The sequence below is a fragment of the Choloepus didactylus genome, assembly GCF_015220235.1.
Source record: "Choloepus didactylus isolate mChoDid1 chromosome Y unlocalized genomic scaffold, mChoDid1.pri SUPER_Y_unloc1, whole genome shotgun sequence".
Lineage (NCBI taxonomy): Eukaryota > Metazoa > Chordata > Mammalia > Pilosa > Megalonychidae > Choloepus > Choloepus didactylus.
Genome location: NW_023637624.1, coordinates 4101070 through 4122877, shown reverse-complemented (window position 1 = coordinate 4122877; position 21808 = coordinate 4101070). Strand labels below are relative to the sequence as shown.

General features: G+C 35.7%; 1 protein-coding gene across 1 annotated transcript in view; it reads left to right on the top strand.

Annotated features, from left to right (window-relative positions):
- CFAP47 (cilia and flagella associated protein 47) overlaps nt 1-18641 on the top strand; it is a 455597-nt gene extending 436956 nt beyond the window's left edge. Inside the window, exons 62-63 of the mRNA XM_037824716.1 lie at nt 13162-13330; nt 18296-18641. Of these exons, the coding sequence (XP_037680644.1) occupies nt 13162-13330; nt 18296-18508 (382 nt within the window). The 3' untranslated portion in view covers nt 18509-18641. The remainder of the gene's footprint in view (nt 1-13161; nt 13331-18295) is intronic.
- The last annotated feature ends 3167 nt before the right edge of the window (nt 18642-21808 follow it).

Genomic DNA, 21808 nt, shown 5'->3' with positions numbered 1-21808 from the left:
TGGATTTTTTTTTTGTATAAGTGGAGAGAAACAGTGAGGAGATTAGAGATGCTTCACAGAGATAAAGCTAACTGAATTTAGTAATGGATTTGGGGATCAGGATGTTTCACCTTGTTAGAGATTATTTAATCAGAAGCCAGAGGAGCAACCCATCAGGTAAAACACACCATCACATTGGTTGGAGGTTGGACTATATGACCTGCAATTTCCCTTCCTGGTCTAAATTTCTATCAAAAAGATATTCTGGTGAAAACCTGTTGGTTTTACAGTAAGGCAGAATTAGGAATAAATTGTTGCTTGGCCACTAAATGCCAGTGTGACCTTCAGCTATGTATTTTCACTACTCTGAGTCTCCATTTCTTCATTTGTAAAATTTTAACAAGGTACACTTCATAAAATTGCTTTTAGGACAAACAATGCAATGTATATAAAGCACTTAGCGTAATGCCAAGAACTTATGCCAAGAACATTTATGTTCAATAAATGCTAGATGTTGTTTTGTTGTTCTTATTTTTGTTATTATTATTATTAGGAATTTATTTCATATCAACTGCTCAACTATGCAAAATGATGTAAGATTTTTATAGATAATTCTCATCAAGTTGAGGAAGTTCTCCTCTATTCCTAATTTTCTGAGAGTCTTTATTATGATTGAGTGTTGACTTATGTTAACTGCTTCTTTGGCACCAATTGGTATTATCAGGCCAGTTTTCTTCTATTGCTTGTTGATAGGCAGATTACATTGATTCAATGTCAAACACTGAACCAGATTTGTATTTCTAGGAAAAAAAACCTCTTGGTGTATACTTCTTTTTATACATTGCTGGATTGGATTTGCTAATACTTTATTGAGGATTTTTGCATCTAAGTTCATGTGGGATATTGATCTATCTTTTTTGCACTATCTTTGTATGGTTTTGATATCCAGTAAGACTGTCAACTTAAAATGAGTTAGGACATGCTCCTTCCTCTTCTATTTTTCAGAAAATACTGTTTAGTTACTTTAATAGTTATATACCAATTCAGGTTATTTAATTTAATATTGTGTGAGTTTTAACAGCTTGTACTGTTAAAATGAGTAATTATTACATTTCTTCTAAGTTGTCAAATTTATGTATGTTGTATTTTTTTGTAATATTCCCTTATTTTTCTGTTGACGTCATCAGGGTCTGTGTGATATTCCCTCTTTTATTTGTGAAATTGGTAATTTCTTGCTTCTCTCTTTTATCTTTGCCAATCTTGCAAGAGGTTTGTCAATTTTATTGCCCTTTTTAAAAGAACTAGCTTTTTTTTTCATCGATTTCTTCTTTTAATTGATTTCTGTTTTTATCTTTATTACTCATTTTCCTCTTTTTACTTTGGATTTATTTCATTCTACTTTTTTGGTTTCTTGAAGTTGGAGTTATTTATTTGATACCTTTCATCTTTCATCTTTTCAAATGTAGGTATTTATCACTGAAACTTCCCTGTAGGAAAATTAACTACATTCCAAAATTTTTGATATGCTCTATTTTTCAGTTCATTCAGTTCTAAATGTATTTGCAATTTCCTTTGAGACCTCCCCTTTATCATTTGGATTATTTAGAAATGTGGTTTTTAATTTCTAGCCATATGAGAATTTCTGTTATCTCTCTGTTACTGATTTCCTGTGTGATTCAATTATGGTCAGAGAGCATACTCTGTATTACTTCAATCCTTTTAAATTTATTGAAAAAGATGGCTATTCTGTTGTTGGGTGGAATGTTCCACAAATGTCTATTAGAGCCTGTTAGTTGTTCAGTTATTTTGGTTTTCTGTGAAGTAGTTCTATCCATTGATGAGAGAGAGGTGTTGAAATCCGCATATATAATTGTGAATTATCTATTTCTTCTTTCATTTCTATCTTTTTTTGGTCTACATGTATTTTGAAGCTCTGATGTTTGGAGCATACAAATTAATGATAGCTATATTTTATATTAATATATATTAATGGTTGCTGTTAGTATTACAACATGCATATGCAACATATCATAGTCTACTTTTATAGACACTTTTCTACTTAAGGGATGTGTGGAAACTTCACTCACATGTGGGTCCCTTTGCCCTCTCCACTTTTAAAATGTAAATGTCTGAAGTATTTTCACTACATAATATTGAGCACCATGTCTAATGATGTTATAATTTTTGCTTTAACTGTCAAATATAATTTCCAAAACCATTGCATCCCCAGCACCTACCACAGTGGCAGGCATGTAAGGGATGCTTAATAAGTAAATGCTCTGAAAGAATGAAAATCCCCAAATACTCTTGTTTATATTATAATAAGAAACAAACAAATCAGAGATGCCCTCAGTTATTATTGAATATAAATTTCCCTTGAAATACACGTAGGGACCAAAAGTTTCTGGGAATACTGGCATATTCAGAGATTTTGTAATATTTTTTATAAAACATTTTTAAAGAGCATTCCTATATTGTTTTATGATGTTGCCATACATGTCCTTATTTACTGCATAAAACCATTACATCTATATATTTGGAATTTTTCAAAGTAAATTATTCACTGTAATCAACAGGGTTTTTACTAATAGGTTAATTAGCTCCAAAGAAACATAGCTGTGTGTATGAATGAGATCTCTTCTACTACACGAGTGGATTAAATATTCTTTACTGATCGTCCTGCGTAACTTTCCCAGTTTTGTTAGGTTTAAAATAGCCTAAAGAATGTCATCATGATTATTTCTAAGTTGAAAAATACACAATATAATTAGCCTTGTTTGTCTCTAAATCTGATTGGAAACTGTGCCTGCACTTATTTAATTGGAGTCATAAACCATAAGCCCATGTTTAGTCAGGAATAGGTTAAGAATGAACAGGTCATGTTGCATCTTACTGAATATCAAATTTAATTCAGATGCCATAATATGCTGTAATATGTTTTATTTTTTCCAATGCCTTGGGAAATGTCATCCTAATTTGGGTAGACTCTGACTGTGATGATAGTAATGTTAATATTTTACAGATATGCTGAACCTGCTATTTCCTGTAATAAAGCTGACAAGATTGAATCTGTGTTTCACTCAGCTTTCTCAGAGTAACAAAAATAAGGAGCTCAGTTCTCACTTTCTTGATTATCCTACATTCCTTCCTTTCTTCTCAATCCAATGCCAAGTTAATGTGGAACATCTCTTTCTATATTGACTAGGCTTTTGGAGAACAGGAGGGCAATTATAATGTCAATTTCTTCAGTTTGTCATTTGGCTTAATTTTGTATTTTTAATGAGTGTCTTGATTTTTTAAATATCTTTGTGGTAATTTTTTATGGGTGGTACTAGAAAATATACAATATATAATTCAGCCTCTGATGCAATAAAGTAATGTTCTTAATGCTCTAGCAATTTTTTCAGAAGAGGGGTAATTGGTAAATATGACAATGTATTTGTATGAAGGAAGCAAAAAGGAAATAATCATTCTGTTTCATCAGAATCACAATCATTATGAGTTCATTTTTAATTAATGTACTTAACATTCTGGTAGGTGTTTTGTTTTGAATTAGAAGCAGCTTTAATCTTTTCTTCTAGTGTATCTCTGCAAGCATTAAGTTTGAACAGTCTCAACAGAAATATGAAATAGATCTACTTCATTAGTCTTTGATAAACATTTTCCTAGGAGATGAATGAATATCAGAAATTCTCAGATATGCAGTTTTATGTGTCAAATTCATGCAAAATATGAAATAAAACTTGTTTCTTATATCCTAAGTCTGATGGCCTTCTTATATTGAGTGAATTGCTTGGACTTACCAAGTAATCCAGAAATGCCAATAGAATATTTTATAAAGTATAGACTGATTTTATTCAGTTAGAACTCTGAGGATATAATAATTTACCCCTTGTTGTATTGATACTCATGGGATTTTTTTTAAAACATTCAACAGCAAACAGAATTATCCTCATGAACTGCATTTGATGTGCAGGTTTGGGGTACGTATTCGGTGCATTTTAGTGATTAGGGATCTCTCCTGAGGTCACAATCATGTTGGCTGTGGCCACAGTCATCTGAAGATTTGGCTGAGCAGAAAGATAAAAATGGCCAATTCGACTGGCAGTTTATGCTGGGCATTGGCTAGTAGCTAAGCTGGGGTTATCAGTGGTGATGACATTCTATTGGTCTTTCTATTATGGTTATGTCAGTTAGTTGGATTTTTCACACAGTGCCTGGTTTCCCACGAGTGTGTATCCCAAGGGAACCAGGTGGAAACTGCATGACATTGTCTTTCCTAGACAAAGAAGTCATGCAACATCACTTCTGCTACATTTTTTGCTTATAAGCGAGTCACTATATTGGTCTGGCTTTAAGAAAAGGAGAATAGACCCCACCCTTTGATGGGAAAACTGTTAAAGAATGTGAAGAATGTGCAGACACGCTACACTGGGGTCTGCTTCCTTGAGTATTTTAAGCCTCTTCTAAGTCAATAAAATATTTCCAAATTCCTCTTAGGTATTGTCACCAGCTGGCAGTCTTTCAGTATCAAGGCTCAGATCACCATGGGTAACATAACCAAGGTGCAAAAGGGGGTGAATTTACTTTCTCCTCATGGGTCAGTGTTCTGGAGCACTTGGAAACTATCTGCTGCCCCATGTCCAGTCAGTCATTAAATTTATTTTAGATGACTCAATGTAAATGAGCTAATAGATATATCCTGCTCACTTTCAGGCTCTGGGGAAGCTATAGCTAGGTTAGTATTAAAAATCTGCAGGTATAGAGAACTAGTGGAGAATATATGAGAAAGAAACAGGATTAGATAGGAAGACAGGTTGTCTTAATCATATTCAGAATTTTAAGAGCTTCCCCATGAATCCTTTCAACATCACCCTTTTCCTCTGATATTAAGAGTAAAACAAGTTCTGATGAGGAAAGACCTCCGTGGCCTGGTGACATACTCAGTGTTTGCTGAGGATTGAGGGGCAGGGTAAAGAGGAGAAAAATACATGGCAAGCTGTGTGGCTGTAGCTACTGTGTGTCCTAAATTAAATGATCTCTAAAACATCCATTTCTCCAGGAAAGGAGGAAAGAGAAGGGGCAGAGAAAGACTGTTGCAAGGAAAACATTTCACTGTCATTTGATGATTTTTATGAAATAGTACCAAAAATTTTCAAGAGATAATTTTAGGCATGACAATTTAGGACTGTGAAGTGTTCTGAAGATTTAGAATAAAAAATATACTAGATAGTCTCTTCAACAAATGTTTCTGGGGAAACTGGATATCCCTATGCAAAAGAATGTAGGGGGACCCCATCTCACACAATATACAAAAATTAACTCAAAATAGATCAAAGGCCTAAATATGAGAACTAAGACTATAAAACTCCTAGAAGAAAATGTACGAAAGCATCTTCAGGATCTTGCATTAGGCAATGGTTTCTTAGCGTTTATGACAACAAGATGAGCAACAAAAGAAAAAACAGATAAATGGGACATCATCAAAATTAAAATCATTTGTGTTCCAAAGGACTTCATCATGAAAGTAAAGCAACAACCTACAGAATGGGAAAAAGTATTTGGAAACCATGTATCTGATAAGCATTAAATATCCACAATTTATAAAGAAATCCTACAACTCAACAAGATATACAACCCAATCAAAAGAAAAAATGGGCAAAAAGATTGATAGACATTTCTCCAAAGAAAATATACAAATGGCCAAAAGCACGTAGAAAGATGCTCAACATCATTAGCCATTAGGGAAGTGCAAATCAAAACCACAATGAGATACCACTGCACACCACTAGAATGCCTACTATTTAAAAAAAAGAGAAATAGCAAGTGTTTGAGAAGATAAGGAGAAATAGGAACACTTGTTCATTGTTGGAGGGAACGTAAAATGGTGCAAAAACTGTGGAAAATAGTTTGGCAGGTCCTCAGCTAGTAACCTGGCAATCCCACTTCTAACTATATACTCCAAAGAATTGACAGCAAGGGCTCAAACAGATTTTTGCACACTGATGTTCAAAAAGACATTAATTCACAATTACCAAAAGATGGAAGCAACCCAAGTGTCCGTCAAAGAAGGAATGGATAAGCAAAATGCAGTATATATATGATGATAGAATGCTATACACCAATGAAAAGGAATGAGGTTCTGCTACATGCAACAATATGGATGAACCTTGAGGACATCACATTGAGTGAAATAAGCTAGACACAAAAGAAAAAAAATATTATATGATCTCACTGATATGAAACAATTGGAATAAGCAAATATATACAGTCAGAAACTAGAAAACAGGTTACCAGGATCTGGGAGAGGGTTGGGAATGGGGAGTTAATGCTTAATTGGTACAGAAATTCTGTTTGGAGTGGTGGAAAGTTTTGACAATAGATGATGGTGATGGTAGCACAACATTGTGAATGTAATTAAAACCACTGAGTTATATATCTGAATGTGGTAAAAAGGAGAAATTTTAGGAGATATATATTTATATAACTAAACTAAAAATTAGAGAGAGAGGAAAAAAAAAAACTGAAAGCAGGAGCCAGAGGCTGGAGGATAAAAGAGCCAAATATTTGTGGCTTGATAGTAAATATTTGCAGTTTTACCTTTCCCTGTTGAAATAGTTGTGCCACTGATAGATGTAAGTATTACCTGCTTCTGGATAAACATACATCTGTATGGTGTGTGACTGTATATTATATATGTATTAGAGAGAGAATATATGTCTGTGTGTATAGAAAGGAGATCCAAAAGAAGGGACAATGGGAGGCTGGGGGATATGATTGAACATGTAGCATGCGAGAGAGGGGCTTGGTTTCTTTTTATGAAAATATATATATTTTTTTAATTCCAAAAGAAAATACTACAGTTCAAAGTATCAAAACAGCTCATTTATTATTATTAATGATATTGTTATCAATGAAAAATATTGAAAATAATTTGTTTTCACTTAAGGTCAGAGCTGTGTCAAATTTAGGGCAGTAAGAGCCTGCTGAAGAGATTATTCGTGATTACTGCAGGTTCCCTTATTCCCTTGTCTCCCCTTCCTTTGGACAGCACAATAATCATAATAGCAAATATTTGTTGCAAGCTGACTAAATATTTCATTTCTATAGTATTATTTAATTTAATGTATACAGTGATACTACAAAATAGATATCATTATCTCCAAGTTACCTGAACACACACACACTTACACACACATGTACATACACATTAACCCAAGCACTATGGAGCCTGAAGTAAGTTTCCAGACTTGGCAGTGCATGGCAGGCAGTGCATGGTGGCCCCTGCTCTTGCCTCCCTCTGTCCCCAGCCCTGTTGACACTCCCACCCCAGCTTGGTGTCCAGTGACCATCAGATTCAGGCCGCTATGAGCTGTGGTGGGCTGAAGAACACAGCACACTTGCCCAGCTACATTTTCAAAACCCAACAGCAGCTATATGTCCCCGTTCCTTTAGAGAATTATTTCCAGCAATAGCTTTGGCAAATGTAGGCAGAATAGGTATCCCACTGGGCAATATAATTTGAGGAACATCACATAGAAGAAGAAACCATTTCTGTAAATACCTGTCATCACGCACTGGGTGCTGGATTTCTCATATCAGAGTCTCATCCTTTGGGTTAATATTGTTATTTTCCAACTGTGCGGCTCCACCTCCTTCCCCCTAACATGTGCACAAATCCTTAGGATTGAAACAGAGCTGCATTTTCATCTGTTTCCTTCATTTGTGTAAGTCCTTTACTCACAAAGGGTCCATGTTTAAAACATAAACAAATAAAATAGAACCACTGGGTGAAGAAGGAGAATCTCCTGGAAGCCATGCCAGCCAACCTCCATTAAAATGGGACTGGTGGGGCCATGCAACAGTAATCACAGTGTAGAGTTGCATAGAACTTTACAAGTTTGAAAAGATCACATAGTTGTGTCAGTGTCAACATAGAGCAAGAAATGAGTTTTGGAACTAGGTCTGGTGGTTCTGAACCAGGGGCAATAACACCTCTTAGGTGCTATTTGAAAATGCTTGGGGGTGTTTTTGGTTGCCGTAATGGTTGGGTGCTGCAGATATCTGAAGCCACAAGGCAGGGGTGCTAAACCCCCTGCAATCCCTAGGACCCCACTGACCACTAGGCCTGGTGGCTGGTCAGGGGCCACCTGACTCTTTATTACCACACCACATGGCTCACTTCTCTCCTCTCCCCACCCAAGCATCGAAGCTCAGGCCATCAGAATTTCCCACCCTTACTTGTTCTAAATTTGGTCACTTAGATACACTGACACAAGTCCCCTCAGCCCCCAGTTCTCTGTCACTCTCCTGCACCACCCTGGCTTAGTTCATGATGAGTTCAATAGCTACTCAGATGAGGTACCCAGTATGGCGGCCTCTTGGGTTGTTGAACCCTCGCCATGCTTCTCTCAATCCAAAGGTCAGTTCTCGCCCCTCATCCCGTGTGACCTGTAACCATCATTAGCACAGTTCCCCCACTCCCTCCTTGAAACACTGTCCTCCTGGGGCCGTCTGAGCACCAAACTTGCTTGGATTTCCACCTCTTCTACTGGCCACTCTTTCTCAGATTCCCTTCTCGTGGCCCTCTCTCATTTCCCTGACCTTTAAACTCTGTATTGCACCCGGGCTTAATCTCAGCCATTACGCCTATCTGCACTCCCTCTCCAGGTGACTTTACCAGTCTAATGACTTTACCACCTATATTCCAAAGACTCCAAAATTTATACGTGCAGTCAGGGCCTTTTCTCAAACCTTCAGGCTCATATAACCAATCAGATGATCACTATTTGGATTCTAATATTCACCTTTAACATAACATGTCCAAAAACCAAGTTTTGAATTTCTCCCCAAACTGGTTATTTTTAAAGCTCTCCCATCTCAGTAAATAGCATTTCTATTTTTGCATTTTCTCAGGACAATAAGCTTGGAAAAAGCTTTGATTCCTCTCTTTCTGTTGCCCTCCATATCTAATCCTTTAGCAAATTTGTCAATGGCACCTACAAAATATAAGCAATATCCCACCACTTCTCATCATTATTACTGCTGCCATTTCTGAGGTGGCTGTGGCTTTAGCCTGGACTATTGCAAAGCTTCTTTACTGGTCTCCTCCCTCTTTCCACCTTTTCTCTCTACAGTCTATTTTCAGTACAGCCAGAATCATCCTGTTAAAGTATTTAAGTTTCCACCATATTTTTACCAGTCCATCTCATAGATTCCTTTCTCCCATGAGTTCCCTTATTTTCTATAGCATTGATTTAGTTGTTGATACTTGCTACCTTTTTTATTTTCATTGGTTTTATTTGTATAAGTATTTGTTTATATGGCTCATTTTGTTTTCAAATATGGTTATTTGTATAAAGGAAGCATTTGCTTTACTTCTCTGTGTCTCCCATTACATCTAGGAGTATGTAACAAACATAGACACTCAAAAAGGTTTGCTGAGATAGAATATGCCCTTGACATTTTAGATGGAGCTATCTGAAGTCCTTTGATTTCCAAGTTTGTGAACACAACTCTAGCATATTACATCTCCCATGATATAATATATGGTACCATATTAGAAAAATTAAAATTAACCTCTTAAAACCCTCAATGATTCAATAAATATAAGATAAATTTTTTATAAAGCTATTGAAATAAATTTTGTCACTGCAATACTCCATCTTAATGTACTCTATCTTGTTAAAATCTATTAAGGGTAACAATGAACTTAGCTAATTCTAACATAATAAAAAATTCTAAAATAACAAAAGGGGGGATGAAGGAATAACAGCTGAGTGTCTCTTGCATTTATTTTTCTTGAAAGTTACATATTTCTCTGACCTTAAATAAAATGACTCTTCGATTTGCACTTATTTTTTTCCATTGTATAAGCATATACCAGTAAAGGGCATCCAGTAAAGTCATTTCAGCAACATTTTTTTTTCTTTTTACTCATGTTACCTATAGTAGGCCCATTCACATCACAAATCATATGCTGAAGCTGTTGCTTCAACCCTACATTCTCTAATGTAACCAGTGTTTTTGTTTTTCTTCTAAAAATCATGAGTCTTGCTTATTGGCATCTCCCATCATCAGCAGTAGCTGACATCTTAAATTTTTGAGCTAGTTTTCTAAACTAAACATTGTTTTTACCATTGCATAGTAGATAACTAAGATAGAACAGCGTTTCAGTGGGTTAGTTCAAGGGTAGGCCAGGCTCAATGACTTGTTAACTCACCCAAAGTTTGTATCATCCAAATTCATGCCTCTGGGAAATTATAATCACTGTGGTTGTGCAGCATCAATGATTTTCATGAATATTTGAGATTATACAAGGCACATCTGCCAGTCCCAGGGAGCAAGGGTGTATAACTGGGAAATAGGTTTAAAAGGTGCATTTATAAAGGAACCTCAAAAGGGAAATCTAGATCATTGTATTATTAAGCAATAGGGTCTGCATATCATAGTGGCAAAACTGTAATAATTACTCACGCACTGGTAGTCATCTGTGTGGCAAGGATTTGGCAGAACCTGAATCATAAGATTATAGTTATAGGCCAGATATACGTCTATCTGAGTCTCAGCTCCCCCATTTCCTCTCTCTGCCTCTAAAAGGGAAAGAATTTCTGAAGTGTTTCACAGGCCCCATGGGCTTCCTAAAGAGCCCTTTGGCTGCTCTCATTTCCACCTTCCTTATAGCCAATTGTGCCCTCTGCTCAGGCTTCCGCTTCCTTGGACAGTGGAGTCTGGAAAAGCTGGCATACATGCATTATCACAGTGGAGGACAAGGGTGGGACAGTGTGCCACCTCTCTTAGTAGTGACTTCTCCCCAAGCAGTGATGACTACTTTCACAACCAGCAAGTGTGTGTGTTGTGTGTCAAGGGCAGATAGTAACTGCATCAGACTTGGGATTACATCTCCTGGTCCTTTGGCCCCTCTCACCAACATCAAGGGTACAGCCCTTGTAGCTTCTTCCTCCATATTGGAGCCCTCTTTCCCATTCCCCAGGAAACACAGTTGGTAGAACCCAGGCTCCTGTCCACCCTGCTGTCTCCTGGGAACCCATCTAAACACTCCCCAGTTCTGATTAATGAATTCCTCCAAGTACATTTAAGAGATGTGACTGAAATCTTATGTGACAGGTGATTCATAAATGATGGCTATTATTTTTTATTACCTATATATAGAGGCATTCATCAACTATATTTTTCTCAGTTCCAGGGGAAGCCTTAATATTTTCCTTGAATTTTGTTTTAAAAAATACTAGAAGGTATTAAAAAACAAGTTGCATTACTCACTGTTGACCATAAACATTTCACCCCCAAAGATCCCAAACTTGGTTCCTGTGCCAGAAAATTAGAAATACAGAAGAGTGGGTCATAATTTTCTAAAAACACTTGCTCTTTAGAAGTATACCAAATTTTGAACTTCTGCTACAAATAACACAAAGCTTTGTTATTAACACATTAATATTTTAAACTTTCATGAAAAGGACTTATTTTGTAAACCAGTTATGGAGATGTGCTTGTAGACACACTACTATACCAACTCTCAACCCAGTGGCTTTCTGGATGAAGAATTACATTGACTGTAATTCTCATCTCAGTAATAATTATGCTCTAGATATATGGGACTTTTCAACTCCCAAATTTTTGTGGTTGAGATTTGATATATTTTTTTAAGTTTCGTGGCTATTTTGCATATTTTTCTGTAGAATTTTTTTTAAAGTTTGGAAATAAAAGAATGAAGTCTGTTCAGATAGAAGAAATCTCCTACACTCGGTTTTCTGAAAGCATTCTAGCGAATTTCTAGGAATCACTGGATTACCCAATCTGCAAGTTCAATTCTTACTGACTAGATAATTAGAAATCACAGAGTAAACACTATAATAGTTCAGTTATCGTGGTTGAGTTCCCAATTCCAACTTCAACCATAGCAGGTCATATATATTTTTGTACCTTACATTTATTTTCTTATTTCAGAAATGTATGTGAAGGGTTTGTTTCATTGGTCAGCTGTCTTTAAACCAATGATTTAAAAACATTGCACTAGACTGATTGAGCTTCTTGAGAAGGAGCACTCTGTCTTATTCATCTCTCATTTACTGGATTATGCTTCACTACCTAGGGCTGGCAATAGAATGTTTTATAGCAGCAACACAATGATAATAATAACTATAGGAATATGGGTTAATCCCTATTGAGCACGTTCCACATGTCAGGCAGTCATCTGATGGCTTTACAGGGGCTATTAACTTCATTTAATATGACTGATGAAACTCAGGTACAGAAAAGTGTAAATTGCCTGAAGTCGTGCACCTAGATAGAGCTATGATTCCAATCCAGGCCATCAGTACCCAGAGTCCACACTCTTAAACTTTCTGCCATGATACTCAATAAACTTTTGCTGAGTGGATCACTGAATCTCATCCTGAATCTCCCCAGTTTCCTCTATGTTTCACTGTTAAACCCATTCTCAGGGGCTTTGCTTTACCTTCTACCTACATCTCCCCTCTCAGATTGGATTTTAAAGTTGTCACTTAAACCTCTCATGTAGTGTGCCGCTCTCCAGCTTCTTTGTTCTACCAGGAAGTTCTTCAACTTCTGTCTCAATCTTCATCTCAAATATAATCAACATTGACACATAGATGGTCACTTGAATGTTAAATGTCACTTCAGTAGCAACCTATCTTCAGGTTCAAGGAAATGTAATGAGCCTGCAAAGTGTTTTCATCTCATTTAGCTAGTGGAAAGCCAAAGGGGAGTGAGAAAATATCAAAATGGAATAGCAGTATAAACAAGAGACTTTGATCACTGTTGTGGTCAGTCATTTTAATATGAGAACATTTACAAATGACTGAATTTTCATTTCAGACATTGAATTCTTCCGATTTTTATAGGCATGAGATTTTTCTCTTTGTACACTATAAATATAAGAGGTGATTGCAAAAGAATATTTAGGATTTCCTTTTGTCACCTTGGGAAGAATGACACTTTTCAGTAATTTAAAGATGCCTTTTTATTATCATTATGCAAGCATTCCAAAAATAGCAAGGATCAGGCTCACAGCTGCATAGCAGCTCTAATGTTTAACTGTAGGCCTATTGCAGCAGGTTACAAACTCTGCTCATCAAGTTTTACAAAAAGAATGGGGTAATGACCTAACTTAATAAGTTGATTTTCACACTTTTGTTCCAGAAATCCTGAACCATTTACTGCATACTTCCTACCTGGCAGTGATCCAGAGTTTTTTGTTAAACCTCAGATTGGAGAACTACTTCCTTATAACACGAAAGGAACTCTCATCAAAGTGGGATTTAGACCCCAGATGTACAGCAGGAAATACAAAGCAACATTAGTAGTAGAGGTGAGTTCTTTATAGGCAATAGTCAAGGATGACTGATGTGACTAGAGGCATTAAATGAACTAGGGAGAAAAGTTTTCACCCAATGGTCACAAATAAGGAATAAAAATACTACCTTATAAAAGTCAACTTATTTAAACTGATACGTGTTGTTTTACTTTTCCTATGTTCAGAAAATAACTTTTACATATGGAATATAACCAAAAGGGGATATATTACATCCCTTCCACATTAAGGAAATGTAGAGAGTGAAGTAATTTGAATATTAATATATCATTCTCTATAATGTACTTGTTCAAGGACTTTGTTAAATTTTGATAAGTTGAGATAGAGATTTTGGAACCTTGGATTAAGGCACAGGGTATTGTCAAAATGTTGACATTTCGGATGAGATAAAAGATAAAAAATATTTTGAGCTAAAAAAATGAAATCTGGGCCATTAATGTAAAAGTCTGTTTAATGATAATTTTATTAACAGTTAAGGTAAATAAATTTTTGAAAATTTTCCTGGTAGGCAAAATTTCTTTGTAAAATTTCATGCATATTTTTGTACCAAGAACTTTTAACCTGAAGGCAACTTTCAAATTATTTCTGGAAACACATCTGTCTGTTTTCAGTAACTGAGGCACACAGGACATGCAGTCATGTTATGACATGCATCTCCCAGTGCCAAAGTGATGTTAGACTTCTAAATCAGACACAATTAGTCAGTGCCATGGGTGAAAAAGCATGTTTTTTTAATGAACAGAAAAGAGAGAAAGGTTTCAGTATTGTTTCAGAAAATTATTTCTATTTATCATCTTTCTGAGAGTCCTTAGATCTCAGGTAATAAAATATAAAGCCCCTGGAGCCTGGCTGCACATTCTTCTCTGCCTGCATTGACATTTGATCATGTTGTACTTGCCTATTAAGAAAGGAAGAGCACACTTTGCTCTTCATTTCATTTAAAGGTTAAATGAAACCTTTAAAAATATATTTGCAAATTAAAACAATGTCCATCTTCTCTACTGTACAGTGACATTTAAATTCACTGCTTAAGAGATTTTGCCATTAAAATCTGTGTCCAATTTTCCTGTGTTGATTTGACGATTAAATCACTGACCCCAGAACTGAACCTCCTACATGAGTGAATAAATTGATGTATGGGATCGACTGAGAATATGACATTTGCCATTAGTCTAAAGAGGTACAATTTGATACAGCTTACATGGGGAAAATTGAGATTGAAATATGCTTAAGAAATTACTAATTTGTTAATTCCATTTTTAGAATGGAAAATTCCAAATATGTGCAAAATAGTTAATTTCCATGCACTTATCATCCTGTATGAATACGTATCAACTTATGGCCAATCTTTTTTCACTTATGTGCTGACCCCCTTCCCCACCTTAACTATTATTTTGAAGAAAGTCCCCAACATCCTATCATCTGTGAATATTTCTTATTAATCTCTAAAAGGCAAAAATCATAGCCATGATACCATTATCACATCTAAAATTTAACAGTAGCTCCTTAATATTAACACGTATCAAATAGCCATATAGTGTTCAAATTTCCCAGTGACTCATAAATCTCATATTTTTAATTAAAAAATAATTATAGACTCACAGGGAGTTGCAAAAACGTATGTAGAGTCCTGTGAACCTTTCCCTGGACTTACCCGAATGGTGACATCTTTGATAACTAGAAAAATTTCAAAATAAGGAAGTAAACATTGGTAAAATACTGTTAACTAGACTACAGACCTTTTTTCCATTTTCACCATTTTGTACTTGCTATTGTGTGTGTGTTGGTGTGTGTAGTTTTAGGCAATTTGAACCCATGTATAGATTCGTGTAACTACCACCAAACACAAGATACAGAACCATCCCATTATCACAGAGGAGTCCCACCTACTAACCCTTTGTAGCCAACCTAAACCCCTACCTCTGTCCCTGCCCCTGACAACCAGTAATTTGTTCTCCTTCTCTGTAATTTTGTCATTTCCAGAATGTTATGTAAATGGAATCATACCATTTTGAATCATAATTTGAATCATAATTTTGGATCATAACCTTTTGAAATTGTCTTTTTTATACTAAGTGTAATGCCCTTAAAATTCAACCAAGTTATTGCATGCGTCAGATCCAATGATCTTGAAATCATGGTTCAAACCATCTCTGTCTGACTCCAAAGCCCTTCTCTTAATGACAACTTCATGCTGCCTCACACAATAAATGTGAAGATCCTTTAAAAGGTTAAATCATTATCTAAATGAAAATTATTGTCTATATTATCATGTTTTAAAAAATTGTTCATTTTAAGTGCTAGGCTGATTCATATTCACAACAACTAGAACGACATATGATGCTAGAGACAGACAGCTAGAGACAGACAGCACTAGCTTTGAGGAACTAAAGTTAACTCATTCAGAATGTTACATAAAGCAGTGACAAAGAGAGCAGTTAATCTCAGCTTTTCATTGTGGACGTGATAAATCTTAAATGGTTTATAAAATATGAGAGCTATCAGAATTATCTAAGGTAAAACTTTTAATACTTATATAAAGGTAATATTTACATACAGATACCACTGTTACAATTAGAGCCATTGAGCGTAGATAATATGCGTGTACGTGCGCTGTTTTAAAGGAATCGATCATTGGCATGAAACTATGGGAAATAGCACTGTAAATATATATCTTAGTTGTGCTTCCTCAGAAGCAGACCCTCACACAAAGATTCAAGTCCAAGTACCCTGTTTGCTGTGTGATCTTAGTAAACACATGTAGGGAAGGCAAGATGTGAGACGGGAAAAAAAAAGAGTGCTTTATCAAGGCAACTACCACAGCAAACAGCTGGAATTTAAATCCCATGCGGCTTCTTTAAGAAATGGCTTGGAACACACACCTCAGAATCATTCCACCTGAGAGGGCAAAGGAGTTGGTGTGTTTATATATTAACTGCCGCCATTCAGTCATTGATCGAAGGACAATTGCCAGGGTTTGTTAATTCCCATGGTATCAGCCCAGCCTAAAAGCCTTCTGAGGTGAAAACACCTCAGGCAAAGAGATGCAGAGACTGACAATTAGAAGTTGGGGCAGGCAGTAAAATGGATATGCCTGAGACATGTAGGTGAGCTCTGACCACATCAGCTAATGGATATACACCAATTGTTTCCATTCATTAGAAGGTGGCATTTAAAGCAAACCTATTTGCGTTCTTTCCAGCTCTGGCTGATCCCTTTTGAGGACTCAGAGTTTCACTACCTAACTGAAAATTTCATCTGCTAAAGGATAACTTATTTTATTTCTTTAAACAAATACTTGAGGAGGATAATTGTCAATTTTGCACTCTTAAGAATCAAGAGAATGATTTTATGAGTCATTAAAGATAAGGCAGTGTTAATTTATCTCATATTATTTTCACTTCTGCTTTTATAGTTCTAGATTCAAAGGGAAATGATGGAAGTAGAGGATAGAGAGCTATATCTTCAAAAAGCTTTTGAAAAATTAATAAGGATAATTGTTTTTTTAATTCACAGTTTGAAGAAAGTTAAATATAGGTATAGGAACTAAAAGTTTCATCTTAATTTTACAAAATAAATATTTTTCTTACCATGCAGAATGGAGGAATAAAGGACGTGAACAACTTTCTGTAAATAGAAAATACATGCACATCACTCATTGCAAAATTATTTGGCACCTAATTGAAATGCATATAATAACAATTAGGACTTTAAAAAGTGTCTTTATTGGTCATTATTTTCAAAGGGTCCTTAGAGATAAGTGCCTGCCAAAGGTGCAAGTCCCAACAGATGGCTCACCATTTATACCCACTAAGTGTCAGATATGGGGGCAGGTAGCCTGTAGCCCACACATGTGCACCCACTCATTGCTGGGCTACAGGTACTGTGCCTTCATGTAGTACATTCATTTTTGTCCACTAAGTTCTAGTGCATGTGCAGGTCTTTTGTGTAGCTCTATCAGTTGTACACATGAATCGGGTCACTTGTAACATAAAATTTACAATGACATATCCACAATCACTAAAGTGTAGCTTCTGTTTCGTTTTGTTTTGTTTATGTAAAGTAAAAATATTACATAACTTGGCTGTAGTGTGGTTCTTGGATTCACTGAATCTGAATTCAGACTTCCTACAAATACCAGATAGAAGAGCCAGATGAGATTAAAATAGAGCCAGAAATTCCTACACTTCACATCCATTCATAGATACCACACTCCATGTCAAATCCTGGTTCACCACAGTAATCGCTTGGCCTGGACTTAACCTGAATGAGTTTTTTAAGCATTCATGGTACAAATCTTAGAATGAGGAAAAAGGCCTAAATAAGCACAGGTGGCTTTAGGGAATTCTGCAAAAGCAATGGCAGTTAAGTATGAATGTAAACATGCAGAAAATGCTAGACTGCCTAACTCAATATTGCCTTCCTGTGCAAATATGCAGAAGAAATGAAGGATTTTCAAATCAATCCCTGTAAAAATTGCATTAAGTAGGATTTAGATTATGAATGTCATTTATAACATTCTCAGTGTATTTGAATGGTTATGTTAATTATGGACTTTCATAATCTAAAAAGCAGAAGCTCAACATGTTGTACCAGTCAATTCTATGGCTACACCTAATTTTCATGTACAGATTCATCCTGCATATTAGTACTTGCTGTGCAACAGTTTCATGCAAACCAAATAGATGCTTCCCCTCATATCAGATGGACAATTAGCTCACCTACAGGAAGGACTTTTAAATGTGAAACATTTTATAGTAAATGGCTCTTAATTCATAAAGTCAAACATTTTGCTTAATCTCTTGTCCACATTAATTGTTTGTCACTATAGGTGCAGTTTCATTTTTGTTCCTTTCCTGTACCCTACATGGAGAAGAGATGTTAACTATCGTCAAATGTTTGCTACTTTTCTCTCAATCCTTGGATATGTCATATTTAATATTTCCCTATCTTTGTTTCCAGACAGAGGATATGTACTGGTTATATGATATCAATGGGTTACCTCAGGTTACCCTGCCTCCGCAGAATGTGAAAGCCAGAGTTGACAGTACTAACAAGCTGTGTGACTACAAGCCCGTCCATCAGCGCAGTTTTATCCGGGAAAATTCTAAACTCGTAAGGACAGGGGTGTCCTCTACCATCAAGGGTGCTCCTTTGATGTTGAAAAATAAATAATTTTTCCCAAATTTGTCTTGGTCTTAAGTAGATTTGAAAATATTTCCGTGATTTTCATTTCATCTTTTGCAATATTTCTAAGGAATAATGGTTTAATTATAATAGGCCCTCTACAGTTTCTTGTCTTTTAAAATGCTGACTATAACTAAATCTATTCTCTGAATATATCTTACCTACTTTCTGAGTTATGTACATTTTAAAAATGGACTTTGAGTGCATATATCAGGATTGGCTCATTTTTTAAAGTCCACGAATACACTTGTAATAGCAGTGATAAATGATTTCAATGAAAATCCTATTGCAAATACCAGTGTTGTTATTAAAACTCAATTTCCCATGTTGATGTTGCTTATGAGTCTTTAAAATGTTAATGATAAAATCAGCACATAAGACCGAAGGAGTCATCATTTTTTAATATGTATTATTTGGAATATTATGAGCAATTTAATAATTAGTTGACTTAAAAATCCCTGCACATATATTTAGTATATCTGGTTCATGCATTCCTATATTGCAGTCTTTAAATACAGTATTTGTATCTGGAAATGATCCAAGAGGAAGTTCATTTTGATGCATGTCTGACCCTTGAGAGTGAGTCTTTAGTCAAAATAAAGGACATAATGGTTTGGGGACCTATCAATGAAGGGAAATAATAATAAGCAGACAATACTGACTAGCTTTAAGATGTTTTTAACACCTAACAACTGACTCTGCCACAAACAGTTTGTGTGATCTTGAGCAAGTCGCTTATCCTTTGTGTGCCCTTGTTTCCTCATGTGCAAAGTGAAGGAACTGTACTGGGACAGGGATTGGCCAACTATGGTCTGTGGGACAAATTTAGCCTGCCACCTGTTTTTGTATGGCTTGCTAACCAAGAATGATTCTTTTTTATTTTTTTTATTAGAGCAGTTGTAGGTTTGGAGAAACATCATGCAGAAAGTACCGAGTTCCCATATACCCCATCTCGCACACACAGTTTTCCCTATTATTAACATTTTGCATTAGTGTGGTACCTTTGTTACAATTCATGAAGCACTATTATTATAATTATGCTATTAACATTAGAAAAGAGATAAAACAAAATGGAGTTACTATGGATAAGATATTTTACATGGAGTTGGGGGTCATTCAAAAAGTTACTCTCATGCACGTCTCAGCCAGATATCACAAACTACCAATATTGGCAAAACCAAAAGCATCAGTGTTTCTGAGGACATGTGGATGCCATGAACCAAGCACAAGAAAAAGAAATCAGTAAACTGTAACTTGAAGGACATTTGGAAAGCCCCAAATAGCCACCAATCATATAGTTCTTTACAAACAGCTTGTGTAACCTTCTTTTTCTTTAAAAACCCTTGCTTGTCAGCCCCAAGACAGGACACACGTTGGGTTGCTACTTGAATCTGTGCTCTCTGAATTACAATTCTAAGACCCCAAATAAACGCTTTTGTTTCCTTTCGATCTGTAATGTCTCCATTGACAACGTTAGACCACTGTTTACATTAGGATTCACTTTGTTTTGTACAGTTCTATGGGTTTATTTGTGTGTATGTGGTAAATTATATACAACCTAAAATTTCTGGTTTTATCCCTTTTCAAATATACAATTCAATGATGTTAATTACATCCTTAAAGTTAATTGCCATCATCCATTACCAAAACCTTTCCATCACCCCAAACAGAAACTCCACACGAATTAAACATTAACTCTCCATTCCCTACCCAACTCAGCCGGTGGTAACCTGTATTCTAATGTCTGACTTTATGCATAGTCTGCTTATATCATACAAATGAGATCATACAGTACTTCTTGTCCTTTTGTGTCTGGCTTATTCACTCAGTGTGATGTCTTCAAGTTTCATCCATGTTGTAGCATGCCTGGGAACTTCATTCGTTTTTACAACTGAATAATATTCCATTGTATGTATATACCACATTTTGTTTATCCATTTATCTGTTGATGGATACTTGGTTACTTCCACTTTTTGGCAATTATGAATAATGCCTCTGTGAACATTGGTGTGCAAATATCTGTTTGAGTTCCTGCTTTCAATTATTTGAGGTGTATTCCTAGAAGTGGGATTGCTGGGTCATTTAGTAATTCTATACTTAACTTTCTGAGGAACTGCCAAACTGTTTTCCACAGCAGCTGCACCATTTCACATTCCTACCCACAACCTACAAGTGTTCCTATTTTTTCACGTCTTCTACAACACTTGTTTTTTTTTTTAAATAGTAGCCATTCTAGTGCATGTGAGCTGGTATTTCATTATGCTTTTGATTTGCATTTCCCTGATGGCTAATGAAGTTGAGCATATTTTCATACGCTTATGGCCGTTTGCATGTCTTCTTTGGAGACATGTCTGTTCAAGTCCTTGCCCATTGTTTAATTGGGTCATGTGTCTTTGTTGTTGAAAGCACACATTCTTTATATAATCTGAATATTAAACCTTTGTCAGATATGTGGTTTCCAAGTATTTTCTCCCATTCTGTAGGTTGTCTTTTTACTTTCCTGACAAAGTCCTTTGATGCACAAAAGTTTTTTATTTTGATGAAGTCTCATTTATCTATTTTTTTTCTTTTGTTGCTTGTGCTTTTGGTGTAAAGTCTAAGAAACCATTACCTAATACAAGGTCCTAGAGAAGCTAAGCTTGACTTTTTACATTTTTAAATGGTTGAAAACAATCAAAAGAAGAATAATATTGTGTGACACATGAAAAATTATATAAAATTCAAATTTCAGTGTTTGTAAAGAAAGTTTTCTTGGAGCGTGACACAGTCGTTTTTGTGTTGTCTTTGGCTGCTTTCGCCCTGTGGCAGCAAAGTTAAGTAGTGTGGCAGAGAGTATACAACCCAAAGCTGAAACTACTTTCTCTCTGCCTCTTTGCAGAAAAAGTTGTGTATACCCCATACTAGGCCAAAAATGGCCTTTAGGTACCACTGTGAATCGATCGATCATAACTTCTTCACATGGTGTTAAGCAGAATTCTGGGACATATCTGTGGGATTGATTAGTAATGCCATCTGTGATTCTCTGTAAACCTGTCAACTTCTCTGGCTCTCTAAAGATACTTCTTTGAGTATAGATTCAAAACATCATTTGCCTGTCCTTTCCTCTGCTGCCCTGCGGTAGGGTGGGGGGAGGAGTGGTCAGTCTCTGAACATGTTTTTTACAAACCCTTCATAAAATCTCTCAAATTCCTTAAGAAAGTAAAATTAATTGCTTTTGTCAAAAACATAATTAGAGATCTAATTGCTTTTAGATGATGCTTATGGTAATGTGTGATATTTAAATAATCT